The sequence below is a fragment of the Eriocheir sinensis genome, chromosome 12 (genome assembly GCF_024679095.1).
Source record: "Eriocheir sinensis breed Jianghai 21 chromosome 12, ASM2467909v1, whole genome shotgun sequence".
Classification (NCBI taxonomy): Eukaryota; Metazoa; Arthropoda; class Malacostraca; order Decapoda; family Varunidae; genus Eriocheir; species Eriocheir sinensis.
This window is the reverse complement of record NC_066520.1, coordinates 21020251-21036190: the sequence shown is the minus strand read 5'-3', so window position 1 is coordinate 21036190 and position 15940 is coordinate 21020251. Positions and strand designations below refer to the sequence as shown.

The window sequence follows — 15940 nt, the reverse complement described above, 5'->3', positions numbered from 1 at the left end:
ATATATTGATGTGTGTATAGACGACTAAGCTCTACACGAGACGTCACAACTTGCCGTATAAGGACCCGTGCTTACTAACAGGACTCGCGCGAATCAAAATGAAGAAAACAGAGTATATAGTAGTTTGATGTGTGTGTATAGATGACGACGTAGATAGTTAGATAGATAAATGAGTAGCGGGCTTTCTTTATTATTGTTTCCTTTTTTTGTGCCCTTGAGCTGTCTCCTTTGTTGTAAAAAAGAAAAGAAAAAAATATAAATGGATTAATAGATAGACTACATAGGTAAATAAGTAGCTAGGTGTTATCCTCAGTATTATCAACGTAACAAGAAGCGGCACTAAAGTGAAATTCAAAGCACCGTCAGAATTAACACTAAACATTCAAGAGATGGCTAGTGAAACGGACCTCCTCTTCTTCTTAGCCAAAACTCATCTCGGCTGTCAGTGGAGCGTTTCAGTGTCAAAATCTTGCGTAAACAGATACACGTACTAGACTAGAGGAACGCATTCACTGCACAAAACTGACCTCTCTTTTGACCTCATATTCTGGTTACTTTAGTTGGAGCATCGCCTATATAGCGGGATTTTTTGTTGCTTTTTTTTTTTGTTTAATTGCCCTTGAGCTGTCTGCCTTGCTGTAAAGAAAAAAAAAGAAATACGCAGTAGACCTCGACGTGTTAGCAGAGTGAGAAAAACATATAGGAGGCAACACAACATTGGATTAAGCGCACAAAGACCCCCTATGGACTGTTAGGGTTGTGAGTGACCGCCTAATCCGTTTACAGCCAGCATAGAGGCCGAGTGGAGGGGCAGGAAAGGGATCGTTCAGAGATAAAGCTGAAGTGTATGATTGCAGCGCCCTGGCCCGCCGTGACGTCACTCAACCCTTTTTTGGGCGTGGACAATGCCGGGCCTTTGAGAGCCGTACGGGACGATTTTTTATATGGATGATTCCTAGGCCCCGCGGGTGACACTTTTCATGGTCTGAGGAGGGAACGAGAATTGATGGGGACTCTCTCTTAGATGTCACTCTGCGGCCTTGAGAAGAAGCGCCTCTGAAGTATGTCGATTTCAAAGGCCCGTAGACACTTTCAGCTCTCAAAACCAGTAGTTTCCAAGGCCACAAAGGAGAAGGAAAGACACAAGGGAGATAATGCAAGGATGTCTAGTGGGAAAGAAGGGATTTAAGTAGAAGGAATGTGAAGGAGAATGGGGAAGGGTTCTATGAGTTTTTCACGTTCATGGTGCGTAAGCCTTGTCAAACTATCACTAGGCTCATAAAACTACCCATTGGACATACCCACAACCTCTACCAAAGCCTTACCAAATGTGTGTGTGTGTGTGTGTGTGTGTGTGTGTGTGTGTGTGTGTGTGTGTGTGTGTGTGTGTGTGTGTGTGTTTGTGTGTGTGTGTGTGTGTGTAAACCCCGAAATCTTTAAGAATTTGGCCGAAGTCTTTAGTTAAAGACCTCCTCTTATCCCCAAGTATGCGAGGAAGGAGTGAAAGTTTAGCCAAGCGTCCCTGGTAATCCCGTGGCCTTCCTTTTGTATGTTTGTCCTGGCAAAGAAGCGCCATAGAAAAGTTCCTGATTTCAAAGTCTTGTGGACCATCTTCTTACATCAAAGAGGACAAAGATGGCTTGAAAGTTTTGTTAATCATCACTGTTTGTCCTGCGTCCTTTATTTTGTATCACTTTCTGTCTTTTTAGTGTCCCTTCTGTCCTTACTTGCGATTTCAGACCCTTTTGTGCCACTTTCTTCTCTTGCAACATCCTTCTTGTAATTCCTCGCGATTTCAGGGCCTTTTCTGTCACTCTCTGTTCTTGCAATATCCCTTCTGTTCTTGCTTGCGACTTCAGAGCCTCTTGTGTCACTCTCTGTTCTTGCAATATCCCTTCTGTTCTTGCTTGCGACTTCAGAGCCTCTTGTGTCACTCTCTGTTCTTGCCATATCCTCTCTGTCCTTCCTTGCGATTTCAGGGCCTTTTCTGTCACTCTCTGTCCTTGCAATATCCCTTCTGTTCTTCCTTGTGACTTCAGAGCCTCTTGTGTCACTCTCTGTTCTTGCCATATCCTCTCTGTCCTTCCTTGCGATTTCAGAGCCTTTACAAACCTCCTCCTCTCATACTGGCGAAGACGGGGAACAAGCGAACTAGTTAAGCCCTTTGGAGGACCAGGAAGGAGAAAAGTTGAGTCAAGCGCCACGTCACTGTCCGTCCTGCAGCGCGGAAGCCTCCTCTGCATAACGAACATTTTCAGAACGCACGCCGAGAATGTTGGCCAAGCGAAGTCTTTGATGCAGTTTTGTCGAAGGAAAGTCGGAGGTCAAAAGCGTGCGCGTGGACATAAGAAGGAGGAGGAGGAGGAGGAGGAGGAGGAGGAGCGTGGCAAGGGAGGCTCCACGCTCCTCCTGATTAGCTGTACGAGGAAAAGAAGAACTTGGACAACACAGTGAGCGAAAGAATGCGCCTGGAGTCAACTGCGAAAAGTTTACAAGCTTGCGAGTGAGAGGGAGGGAGAGAGAAAGAAAGCTGTGCATGTTACACTTTGATACATAATTACTTAGGTGTCAAGGTTAAGTTGGGAATATACTCATAGCTGCGCGTGGCGGCGGTGCTCATCTCCGTCGCGTTGACCCTTTTGAGCCTGTGGTGGGAGAGAGAGAACCCTTAATTGTCTACACAGTGTTAGAACCGGTATGGGAGTGGCGTTTTCTACACTGGTGGCAGCGGTGGGATCTGTTTTATACACTGGTGGCAGCGGTGGGATTTATTTTCTACATTGGTGCAAGCGGTGGGATTTATTTTCTACATTGGTGCAAGCGGTGGGATTTATTTTCTACATTGGTGCAAGCGGTGGGATTTATTTTCTACATTGGTGCAAGCGGTGGGATTTATTTTCTACACTGGTGGCAGCGGTGGGATTTATTTTCTACATTGGTGCAAGCGGTGGGATTTATTTTCTACATTGGTGCAAGCGGTGGGATTTATTTTCTACACTGGTGGCAGCGGTGGGATTTATTTTCTACACTGGTGGCAGCGGTGGGATTTATTTTCTACACTGGTGCAAGCGGTGGGATTCTTCATATGAGGTGTTGTAATGCACTAGTAGATATGGGCGTGGCTAAGCTGCTACAGAAGATGGAGTCCGCAATGCTTGATGGAAACAGGAATAGTTCGTTCCAGATAAAACTCGCTCTCTAAAATCAACAGTGCAGAAACCAATAAACCTTCACACGCAGTCAAAAGAGATCTATACCAAGTCAATACGTGATAACATTATGCATACCAACCCTGCTAAGCGCCCCCACGTACAGCCCTTCCAGCCCACCTCTACCTATAATTCCTCCTCTTGTCTTCCTTCCTTCCTCCACTTCCTTCCCCCTTTCCCTCCCTTTCTTAACCTTTTCCTCATGTATCCCTCATCCTCTTCCCTTCTTTTCTCCTCCCTCCTCCGTCCTCACCCTCCCCTTCTCTCCTATCCGCAGCTCCACCTCTAGTTTCTTCCTTTCTCTCTTCATTTACTACTCCAGCTACTTCCTACTTCCCTCCTCTTCTTATCTCCCTCTCCTTCCATCCCCCAACACCCACACGTAACGGAGCCTCCCTCAGCTGGATGTAGCCACTTGACCCTCCTCGGTTCCGCACCCGCTCCAGTCACCTCTAATATACATGGAAGCCCCAGTTAAGCGGCTCCACGAAGCAAGTTATGGGTGGCGCCGCGCATATATCTGTCATCGATGAGTGGCAGTTACGGCAGGGCGGCAGGAAGGCGCTGGTTGGCCGTCACCTTGTGGTTGGTCACTCCCACGAGGGCGGCGGGAGGTGGGGCACGGGGGCGCTTTGAATGGACGCTGTAGGACCCCGGATCTCACACTCGCACGGATAACTCGGGATGAATATATGTGGTCAGTGCTCTATGGTCGCGTTTCTGTCATTCATGGTTAGGGTTGATCAAGTTAGGTTAGGTTAGGTTAAGTTAGGTTAGGTTAGGTTTACATTGTTACCTTGCTTACTTTAATACGTCACTCATGATTATATTGTGCTAGATTTAAGTTCATTTTTTGGCCTACCTGTTGGAACCTCGTCTCATTTTTGGGTCCTTTTGGTTAGATTAGGTTAGATTAATTAGGTTTACACACGCACAAATTAACACCCATCCATCCATCCATCCATCCATCCAGGGACAAACAAACAATAGATTAAAAAATGAATAGATTATAAATAGATTCATAAATTATAATCTTCACTACGTACTATTACTCATCTTGCCTTTTGAGTGTGTTTGTTTGTTTTGACATAGCATGAAATAAGAGGGTTCCATATTAGGGCATGGGAGGTGGTGGTAGGGGGTGGGGAGGCGGTGGAGTGTAGGAGGAAAAAAATAGGCGAGCTGGAGGAGGGTGGTGTAGGTGGTGATAGTGGTGGTGGAGGTGGTGGTGAAGTGGTGAAGTGGTGGATGATGGGGCGGCAGGTTCAGAAGGGAGGCCACTTAAAAAACAAGAAGAGGAGGAGGAGGACGAGGAGGAGGGACTTACTTAATATATATTCCTATGCGTCGCTCCGTTACTCAATACTGACGCGTGTGTTGCCTGTGTTGCCTGTGCTGAAAGAGATCGTGGAGGGTTGACAGGGCTTGGTGCCATCTGCTTCTTCTTTTCTTCTCTCCTTTTCGTATATGATTTGTTGCGTTTGATTCAGCATTGTTAGTAGAAGAAGGAGTATTGCGATTTTAAGGTATATGAAGAGTGGCTGTGTATTAATAGTGGTAGAAGTAGCAGTAGAAGTAGAAGTATAGTATTAGTGTTAGGGTTAATATCATTGCCTCCTTTGTTGTAAAAAAATATGATAAATAAAAATGATTCTGATTAGTTACGACGTTCAAGAAAGCTTTACAAAATACCAGAATTAAAACAGCAATAAGATAGTCACGAAGTCAGAAAGAAAGAAAGACAAGGAAAGAAAGAATAAAAGGAAATAAAGAAGGAAAAGAGAAAGAAAATAACGAATAAAGAAAGAAAGAAAAATGACGAGAGAAAAAAAGTTGAAAAAAAGAGCAAAAATAACATACACCAAAGAAAGTCGACGAGAAAGGAAAGAAAAAAAGGTAAATGAAAATGACACACACACGAAAGGGCAAAAAAAAGGAAGAAAAAAACTGAGGGCAAAGACCATTTAAAGACGCTGAAGAATGCCAGAAAAAAAATATACTTGTCCGTTACGTGGAAAGGTGTGTGTGTGTGTGTGTGTGTGTGTGTGTGTGTGTGTGTGTGTGTGTGTGTGTTTTAAAGGTTCTGAATCCTTTTTATTACCTTCCCTGTGTTGCTTCTCCTATAAATCCTAAATGGTGTTGAGTTACTGGTGTTGTATTCCTCTCTGGTGTTGAGTGGTGTTAAATCCCCTTGTGTTGCCTGTTGAATGCCCTAGTTTTGCGTTCGGTTCCTGTACTGGTGTTGCTTGGTGTTGAATCCCTGGTGTTGAAAGGTGTTGAATCTCTTTTGTGTTGTTACGAGGTGTTGAGGAAGTGGTGTTGTATCCCTTGGTGGTGTTGCGAGGTTTTCAGTATGTGGTGTTGTGTTTCTTTATGGTGTTGCGGGTTGTTGTGAAGTATGGAGTATATGGTGTTGGAGTCCTTAGTCGAGTGTTGCCTGGTGTTTCATGGTGTTGTGTTTCTTTAAGATGTTGTGGTGTTGGATTCCTTAGTTGGGTGTTGCATCGTTTTTCGTGGTGTTGGGCATATGGTGTTCTATCCCTCGATGGTGTTATGCGGTGTTGCGAAGTATCATGTGGTGTTGTATGTCTTGGCGGTGTTGCGCGGTGCTGAGCGGGGGGCAGCACCCCTACATTATGCTGATGTGGGGTCCGCGTGGCTAAGGTCACTCCCATAAGTCCTCTTTACTGCTGAGCGAGAGAGAGAGAGAGAGAGAGAGAGAGAGAGAGAGAGAGAGAGAGAGAGAGAGAGAGAGAGAGAGAGAGAGAGAGAGAGAGAGAGAGAGAGAGAGAGAGAGAGAGAGAGAGAGAGAGAGAGAGACAGGCAAACAGACAGATATACAGAGGAGGAGACAAAAAACGGACATAGATACCGTAAGACTGACACAGACATACGCACATACTAACGCCCACCCAGACAGACAGACATACGAAGAAACAGGGACAGACAAACACACATACAAACTAACACACCCACACACCCCTCACACACACACACACACACACACAGACAAACCTTACATAAGAACAAACGAAGTAGACCACGCACCTTGCACTGTCTCTAATCCTTACTGTAGTTGCGCAGCGGCAGGTAACTTAGCACAATTTACCGGGCACCTGCAATACGCCAATTAAGGCTCAGGTAGGTCGTAAAGGTGTTGGGCGTGTCATGTTGCACCTGAGGCTCACCTTTAACTACAGGTATTATGGATGAAGGATTAACTGGGTTCTCCGATGACGTGATCCCTGAGTTTGTATGCGCATAAGAAGTTGAGAATCCTCGTGTTTTCTTCTTATTCCCTGACGCGTTTGCTACTAAGGAGGTTGAGGTATGGATTGGATTCCTGGATGCCGTGGTGGTAGTGGTGGTGGTATATGTATTAACAGCTCTATGTAATTCATCGTTAAGTCTTGTGTAATTCCGCCACGTTGTTATCTCTCTCTTCGTAGATGTTGTTTGTTGATGCGCGTTTGTTACTATAAGGAGGATGAGATATGGACTGGATTCCTGGACGCCGTGGTGGTGGTGGTAGTGGTGGTGGTATATATAAAATTGACCACTCTTTCGGCCACCTCTTTTGATTCTTTTTATAGGAGCAGCGAGTAGCGGGCTTTTTTTTATTATTGTTTCCTTTTATTGTGCCCTTGAGCTGTCTCCTTTGTTGTAAAAAAAAATGTAATTCATCGTAAGTCTTTTGTCACTCCACCGCGTTGTTTCTCTCTTCGTAGATGTTGTTGAAGTGTTTGTTTTTGTGATCTTGGTTTGTTTTGTTGGGTCTTAATTTTGTCTTTATGTTGTTGAAGTGTTTGTTTAGTGGTCTTGGTTTGTTTTGTTGGGTCTAAATCTTGGCTCTCTTTAATGCGAAGAGAGACCGAAAGACTTGTTTAAAGTTTCCTTGTTCTTTGTTTCAGTTTGTACTTCGTTCTTCATTAATTAAGGAAAATACTACGTTGATTTTTTTCTTTCTTTCGCTATCTCTATCTATCTATCTCTGTATCTATCAGTCTCTAAAACAATATCTATTTACCTGTTTATCTATCTATATAGCTATACATCTATCAAGTAACTCCCTGTCTATCTTTCCACGCATCTATCTATCTATCTAACTATACATCTCTCTAAGTAACTTCCTAGCTTTCTACCTATCTATCTATCGATTTAACTATATATCTCCCCTCTAAACACCTTCCACTTTAACATTACATCTTTTAAGGCATCATGCAGAGTTCACATGCCTCGTCTAGCCGCTGTTGATAAGGTCACATGTGGTATATGGGCGCACGGTATTACAGCATCTTTATGGTTGAAGGGAACGGCGCGATGCATGTAGCCAAGCAGACGCACAGACAGCACTGAACTGGGTCGAATAGAACGAAATTAAAGAACAGCGGTGCAAGAATGGGTGTCACGGGGCTAAGTGAGACTGGGTTTAAGGAGACGTGGGATAGGTCGGGATAGGTAAGAAGGATTAAGGAGAATGGTGAAGGGCTGTAATTTGGGACCACTAGTAAAAGAAAGGGGTGTAATTTGGGCCCATGAGTAAAAAAGAGGAAAAAGAAAAAGGAAGGAAAAAAGAAAAGAAAAGAAAAAGAAAATGAAAAGAAAAGAAAGAAAGAAAAGAAAATAACCAACGTGACTCCAGTGTTAAGGATGAGAGGAAAGAAGAAACGGATGGAAAAAAGAAGACAAAAGAAAGTATAGAGAGGAAAAAGGAAAGGAGAGGAAAGATCAGTGAAAAATTTAAAACTAAAGAGCATGGATCGCTTATCTAATCCCTGGTGTGTGTGTGTGTGTGTGTGTGTGTGTGTGTGTGTGTGTGTGTGTGTGTGTGTGTGTGTGTGTGTGTGTGTGTGTGACAGACAGACAGACAGACAGACAGAGAGGCTGAGAAATAGGGGTGTATCAAAAGGGAAATGGTGATGGTGTGTGTGTGTGTGTGTGTGTGTGTGTGTGTGTGTGTTAATGTATGTAGGGGTAGAAAGGGGAGATAGGGGTGTAAGGGTATGTGCGTCTGTGTGTGTGTGTGTGTGTGTGTGTGTGTGTGTGTGTGTGTGTGTGTGTGTGTGTGTGTGTGTGTGTGTGTGTGTGTGTGTGTGTGTGTGTGTGTGTGTGTGTGTGTGTGTGTGTGTGTGTGTGTGTGTGTGTGTGTGTGTGTGTGTGTGTCCCTTGGTGTTTCCTTTATCATGTTTGTCCATATAACCTCATACAGTGACCTCCCAATTTTCCCTCCCTCCCTCTCCTCCCTGCCCTCCCCCTCATGCATACCTCCCTCTCTCTACTGTATAACTCCCTCCCTTCCCTTTCTCCTCTCTCTCCCTTCCCTCCTTCCCTCCCTTACCTGCATTACTTCCTTTTTTCCCTCCCTTTTTTTCCCTCCCTTCTCTCTTCCTCTCCCTCCACTACATAACTCCCCTCTTTCCCTCTCCTCTTTCTTTCCCCTCTTCCTCTGCATGCATATCTTTTACCCCATCCCTCTTACCCCACCCTCTTCATTTCCCATTTTCCCTATCTTCTTTTAGTAGGGAGATAAATAGATAAACAAATAGATAAATAGATAGGTAGGTATAGATAGAAAGATAGACAGGAAGTTTCTTAGATTGATATATGTATAGTTAGATTTACAGGAGATGCCTTGTGTATACCGACAGGCCTCTCTCTTGCAAACAAACTCCTTATGATCTTATGCCTTTAAAACAATAGGGGAAGGTTCAGACTGCATACAAACGGGCGCAAGAACCTCCATTTGACTTTAACTGTGAGAAAGTACATCGCCATTACCGTAAGATGTAAATAAATGCCCGAAAAGAGAAAAAAAAGAAGGAAAAAAGGAGAGCAGGAAAGGGAAGAGGGGAAACGAGAGAGAAGTAGGGAAGGAAGGAGAGAGGGAGGGAGGAAACGGTGGTGTGGAAGGGAAGCATGAGAGAGAGAGAGAGAGAGAGAGAGAGAGAGAGAGAGAGAGAGAGAGAGAGAGAGAGAGAGAGAGAGAGAGAGAGAGAGAGAGAGAGAGAGAGAGAGAGAGAGAGAAGAGGAGGGGGAGGGGGGAGCATTCAGCAAGAGAGAGATAAATGTGAATGAGGAGAGTGTCAGTGGTGGTGGTGGAGGTGGTGGTAGTGGAGGTGGAGGTGGTGGTGGAGGTGGTGAGCAGGTAACGATTGATTGGGCGTTTTTGTTGAGGTCCAGGTGTGTGTGGGGGGGGGAGAGAGAGGAGAGGAGGGAAGAAGGAGGTCTATAGAGGAGGAGGAGGAGGAGAGGAGGAGTCAATCAGCAGAGAAAAGCAGAAAGGAATTAAGCCGAGAAGGAAAAAAAAAAGACTTCAAAAGGGTGATTCTTGTGGTGGTGGTGATGGTTGTGGTGGTGGTGGTGGTGGTGGTACGAGTGTTGTGAACGTGAGGGTTGCGTAGGAACGGAGGTAAAAAGAGGAAAGGAAGGAGAGGAAGGAGAAGAAAGGAAAGAAGGGGAGAGGAGGAAGGAAAGAGAGGAAAAGAGGGAGGGAAGAGGAATGGAAAGGAAGATAGGAGGGAAGGAGAGGAAGGGAGGAAAGGAAGGAGAGGGAAGGAGGAGGAAAACATAGGAAGAAAGAAGGGAAGGAAAGAGAGGGAGAAGGGAAGGAGAGGAAGGGAACGGACGAGGAAAGGAGAGGAAGGTGAGGAGAGGGAGGGGAAGGAGAGGAAGGGAGGAAAGGAAGGAGAGGAAAGGAGCAGGAAAACGGAGAAAGGAAAAAGGGAAGGAAAGAGAGGGAGAAGGGAAGGGACGAGGAAAGGAGAGGAAGGGGAGGAGAGGGAGGGGAAGGAGAGGAAGGGAGGAAAGGAAGGAGAGGAAAGGAGCAGGAAAACGGAGAAAGGAAGAAGGGAAGGAAAGAGAGGGAGAAGGGAAGGGACGAGGAAAGGAGAGGAAGGGGAGGAAAAGGAGGGGAAGGAGAGGAAGGTAAGGGAGGAAAAGGGAGCCATTAAGAGCACAAGAAAGCATAAAGAGTAAGGAAGAGCTCTCGAGGTTGCAATGTGATAGTTATTTTCTCTTTCTTTTTCCTTTTTTTCTTTCTTTCTTTTCATTTTATTTTATTTATTTATTTATTTTATTTATTTTTTGCTTTTTGCCTTCGGTACCCAAAAGTTTGTTGTTGTTGCTGTTGTTGTTGTTGTTTTCACGGAAGGAGGTGCTCGTCGTGGTAGTAGCAGTAGTAGTAGTAGTAGTAGTAGTAGTAGCAATAGTAATAATAGCAATGTAAGTAATGGTGGTGATGGTGGCGGTGGTGACAGTGATAACATGATAATAGTGGTGGTGATGGTGGTGATGATGGTGGTGATGGTGGTGATTATCATGGGCGTGGTGGTGGCGAATGAGTGGCGGTGGTGGTGTTGGTGGTACGTTTAGCGATGGTTCCTGTGGCGGTAACGGTGGTGATGATGGTGGTGATGGTGGTGGTGATGGTTTAGTAAAGGTAGTGCTGTATCTACGATGGTGGTGGTGGTGGTGGTTGTGGTGATGGTACTGAAGATGGGCGAACTGGTGGTGGAATAGGTGATGATGTTGATGGTGATGGGCGTGATGATGATGATAGTGGTGATGGTGGTGGGCGTGGTAGTGGGCGTGGTGGTGGGCGTAATGATGATAGTAGGCGTGGTGGTAATGGTGGTGGTGGTAGTTGTGGGCGTGGTGGTGGTGGGCGTGGTGGTAGTGGGCGTGGAGGTGGGCGTGGTTAACAAGACCCTCAGATTCATGGTCTTGGTTCATTATCTCTCCTGTTGATGGGCCTTACATCCCCCCCCCCACCCCCCTCCCCTTCCTTGTTAAAATGGACGAGAGAAAAAGCCTTACTGATGGAGCCTAGAGAACAATAGGGGGGGGGAGAGAGAGAGAGAGAGAGAGAGAGAGAGAGAGAGAGAGAGAGAGAGAGAGAGAGAGAGAGAGAGAGAGAGAGAGAGAGAGAGAGAGAGAGAGAGAGAGAGAGAGAGAGAGAGAGAGAGAGAGAGAGAGAGAGAGAGAGAGAGAGAGAGAGAGAGAGAGAGAGAGAGAGAGAGAGAGAGAGAGAGAGAGAGAGAGAGAGAGAGAGAGAGAGAGGAGAAAGGATCACGAGGAGGAGAGAAAGAGGGAGAGGGAGATAAAGAAGGAGACATGGAAAGGAGCAGAAGAAGGATGATAACTTTAGAGAGAAGGAGATAACTAAGATAACACATATTTTTTGGGGATTAAAAAAGAACACGAAAACCATACACTCTACACTATAACTCACACACACACACACACACACACACACACACACCTGAAGAAGAACAGTTGCAGACGAGAGAGACACACACCTGCACACACCGGTAACGGCCTCACCTTTAAGACCCACAAATAACTCAAATGACGCTTACACTTTCCTTAGGTGCGGAGGAGACCATCACGAGGGGGAGGGGGAGGGGGGGATGAAGGGGCATGATGGGAAAGGTTGCAGGGGATGGAGGAGGTCACGAAAGAGAGAGAGAGAGAGAGAGAGAGAGAGAGAGAGAGAGAGAGAGAGAGAGAGAGAGAGAGAGAGAGAGAGAGAGAGAGAGAGAGAGAGAGAGAGAGAGAGAGAGAGAGAGAGAGAGAGAGAGAGAGAGAGAGAGAGAGAGAGAGAGAGAGAGAGAGAGAGAGAGAGAGAGAGAGAGAGGAAAGAAAGGAAAAAAAAAGGAAACGGAGAATTGAAAACGCAGAAGAAAAGGAAGAGAGAGAGAGAGAGAGAGAGAGAGAGAGAGAGAGAGAGAGAGAGAGAGAGAGAGAGAGAGAGAGAGAGAGAGAGAGAGAGAGAGAGAGAGAGAGAACGAGAACAAGAACAAGAACGAGAGAGACAGAGAGTGTATATTCCTCCCCACAAACAAACCAAAAATAAAAATAAAATAAAAACAGTGAAGTCAGACACACTACGTCAGCAAGGGGAAAGAGAGGGAGATGGGCGACGGAGGGGCGGAGGTAAAATATCAAAGAGGAGAGATATGGGTAGGGAGGGAGGGAGGAAGAGAGGGAGGGAAGGAGGTAGAGAGAGAGATAGAGAGGACTTAAGGGAAGGTAGAAGGGGCAATAATCGTCTTGGTCTTATGGATGGGTCGTCGCAAAGGGAGGCTGGATAGGTCAATAGATAGGTAGGTGGGTAGGTGGATAGGCAGGTGAGGAAAGGTGAGTAAAGGTGCGTTGCTTAGGTGGTAACTGTGTCTTTACGAGGGCGCGAGAAGAGGCTTGGAAAAGGTTGGAAAGATTGTTATATTTCAAGTTTAAGTCAATCATTTGCGTGTATGTTTTAGGTATGTCTTAAATCAGTCATTTGTGTTTGTGTGTTTTAAGTATAAGCCAGTCAGGTGTGTTCTTAAAGTCTGAAAACGGATTAAAACGTGTTCGGATTGGCCTCCACCTCAACTTTGTGGGCCTAGCAAAGTGTGGAGGAGAGCGAGTGCAATGCAATGATTTCTGGACGCTTGTTTGTGCATGGCAGGCTGGCTGGTCGATGCTACGTGTGTGTGTGTGTGTGTGTGTGTGTGTGTTATTTGTGACAATATGTTTGTTCGTTATTTTTTTGTTTATTTTTTTGTTTTTGATGGTGTTTTTTGTTTGTTTGTCTTTGTGTGTGTGTACGTGTGTTTTTTTTATTATTTTCTTGCTTCTCTTTGTGTGTGTGTGTGTGTGTGTGTGTGTGTGTGTGTGTGTGTGTGTGCGCGTAAGTCAAACAGTTAGGCATGCAAGCGTTCTCACGAGTTAAATTCCCGGAGGCGTCTCAATCTTCACTTTTACCACCCGAAAACTTGACGTGGCGATCGATTCCACAACCCACTGGCGATAAAAAGAGCGATCGATTCCACAACCCACGGGCGATAAAAAGAGCGATCGATTCCACAACCCACGGGCGATAAAAAGGGCAATCGAACCACAACCCACTGGCGATAAAAAGAGCGATCGATTCCACAACCCACGGGCGATAAAAAGAGCGATCGATTCCACAACCCACGGGCGGTAAAAAGCAAAAAGCAAATACCAGCGTTCTGCATATCGAGCCGTGAGAGGCGAGGGGAGGGACGCTAACACCCGCCAGCGAACCTAAAGAAGAACCACGTGTTGGGAGTAGGATCCAACCCTCCGACACTCCGACAAATCCCCTACGAAGACCCGCTAAGAGGATTCGGGGCTGCTTCATTAGTAATCTGTGTAACCCGGCTTCTTCACGTTCCCCAAACCGCGGCGTCGATCCTAATTACGGTGTCCGTGCAGTGCTTTCGCGGTTCAAGCCACGCGCGGAGTTGAAATTGAAGAGGGGAGAGGTTGGAGCATTAGGAGGGAGGATAGGGAAGCAGGCAGGTAAGAAGGAAGGAAGGAGGAGTAAGGTACGAAGGCAGGAATGTAGGAAGAAAAGGAGTAGGGTAGGAAGGAAAACGCAAAGTGGATGATTGTAGAAAAAATAATATGGAGGAAAGTGAAATGGCAGAAATAGGTTGGAGATAAAACGAGACAAAAATAACTCCGATAAGATGAAGTTAATGAATAAAATGAGGAAAAAGAAGAAGAGGAGGAGGAAAGGGAACGTATGGAAGGGAAAGGCAAAAGGAAGCACAAGGGAGGAGGAGGAGAGGTGGAGGAGGAGGAGGAGGAGAGGGTGGATAAAGGGGAGATGCAGAGAAGGGAAAGAATCATCCATCAGAGGGGAAAAAATAGACAGAAGGGAGAGAACACGGAATAGAGGAGAGGGAGAGAAAGGAATGAAAGTTCGAGGGTGACAGGGAGGGAAGGGGAAAAAGGGAGGAAAGAAGGGAGAGAGGAAGAGAGAAATTGGAGTAGGAAGGGAGGGAAATGGGAAAGGGTGGAAAGAAGGGAGAACGGGAAGGTAAAAAAAAGAGCAAAAGGAAGGAAAAAAAACGGAGGGGAGGAAGAAAGGGAGGGAAGAGGAGGAGAAAGGGGAGAAAAGGGGTGAAAGGTAAGGAGAAAGGGAAAAGAAAAAGAAGAAGCGAAGAGTAAGAGAGAGAGAGAGAGAGAGAGAGAGAGAGAGAGAGAGAGAGAGAGAGAGAGAGAGAGAGAGAGAGAGAGAGAGAGAGAGAGAGAGAAAACGAGAACGAGAGCGAGAAAACCAGTGATTCAGTGTTCCCCGAAGAAAATACGAGGAGAAAAAACAGGAAAAAAAAAAAGAAAGTCACGTGGCCACTGAGTGATTCACAAAGCCAATTACGTGTGAGTCAGGAGAGAGAGAGAGAGAGAGAGAGAGAGAGAGAGAGAGAGAGAGAGAGAGAGAGAGAGAGAGAGAGAGAGAGAGAGAGAGAGAGAGAGAGAGAGAGAGAGAGAGAAAATAAATGAAGGCAGGAAAGAAAGTGAAAGGGAAAATGAGGGGAAATATACCAGGCTATTGTTCCTCAGGTAAGCTTAGTTCCCTTCATTTCACCTCGTAGAAGGGAAGAATAGGTGTGTGTGTGTGTGTGTGTGTGTGTGTGTGTGTGTGTGTGTGTGTGTGTGTGTGTGTGTGCGTGTGTGTGTTGAGAGTGTACGTTTAATTTCTTTAGGTGCGGGAGGAGAGAGAGAGAAGGGAGGGGAAATATTGGAGGAGGAGGAGGAGGAGGAGGATAAAGATAGGTTGAAAAAGAAAGGGTGAGGTGAGGCAGGGAAAAAGAAGATAAAGGGGATGGAGTAAAAGAAGGGAAAAGGTAGAGGAAAGTAGAGAAAGAGAGGATCCAAAAATATGATGGAAAGAGGAACAGAGAAGATAGATGATGATGATAGTGAAAGAAAAGAGAGAAGAAGCAAAAATAGAAGGAAGAGAAGAACAGAGAAGGGATTGCAGAGATGGTGTGTATATAATCCTTCCTTCCTTCCTTCCCTTCCTTCCTTCCTTCCTTCCTTCCTTCCTTCGTTCCTTCCTTCCTTCCTTCCTTCCTTCGTTCCTCCCTTCCTTCCTTCCTTCCTTCCTTCCTTCCTTCCTTTCCTCCCTCCTTCACACACATACAGAAGAAAGATTTAAACGGTAAGAAGAAAAGTGACGTAAGAAGTAGAATGAAAAAGAGGAGGAGAAGGAGCAGGAGGAATGAGGGTAAAAAGCAGGAGGAGGAGGAGGAGGAGGAGGAAAGGGTAGGGAGAAAAAACAAGGGAGAGAAAGAGAGAGACTGAGAGGGAGAGGGGAGGAAAGGAAATGAATGAGAGAAAGAGAAAGCAAAAAAATAGACTTATGGGAAGGGGAAAGGGTAAAACGAAGGAGGAAGAAGAAGAGGAGGAGGAGGAGGAGGAGGAGGAGGAGGAGGAAGAGGAGGAAAGAATAAGTACCTTAGGGAGGAAGGGAGCAAAAAAGAGGAACAAGCTGGAGGTTGGAGGAGGAAGAGGAGGTGGTAGGAGGTAGGTCAAGGTGCAGAGGAGGAGGAGGAGGAGGAGGAGGAGAGAGAGGAAGGGAAGGGTTAAAAAGGGGGGCAAGGATGGGACCAGAGGGGAACATGGGAAGGGAGAGGGTGGGAGAGGGGAAGGTGGAGGGTCGAGGGTGGAGGGTCGAAGGTGGAAGGTCGAAGGTGGAAGGTCGAGGGGGAGGGGGGTGACCTTAGTAATATTGACCACTTAAAAAGGAGATCGCGTTAATTTCCTGTCGCAAGGTGGCGCGTAATGAGCGTAAGTAACGATCGTACCACTTATACAGCGAGAGAGAGAGAGAGAGAGAGAGAGAGAGAGAGAGAGAGAGAGAGAGAGAGAGAGAGAGAGAGAGAGAGAGAGAGAGAGAGAGAGAGAGAGAGAGTAAGTAAATAAGAAAGAATGAA

General features: G+C 45.9%; 1 protein-coding gene across 7 annotated transcripts in view; it reads left to right on the top strand.

Moving 5' to 3' along the window:
• LOC126997602 (adenylate kinase isoenzyme 5-like) overlaps positions 1–15940 on the top strand; it is an 81156-nt gene that overhangs the window by 32135 nt on the left and 33081 nt on the right. The window contains exon 1 of one of the 7 annotated variants that reach the window (XM_050858785.1): positions 3773–3906. The exons of the other annotated variants lie outside the window; for them this stretch is intronic. Coding sequence (XP_050714742.1) covers positions 3894–3906 — 13 coding nt within the window. The 5' untranslated portion in view covers positions 3773–3893. Of the gene's footprint in view, positions 1–3772; positions 3907–15940 lie in introns of those variants that run through there. 7 annotated transcript variants of the gene reach the window in all.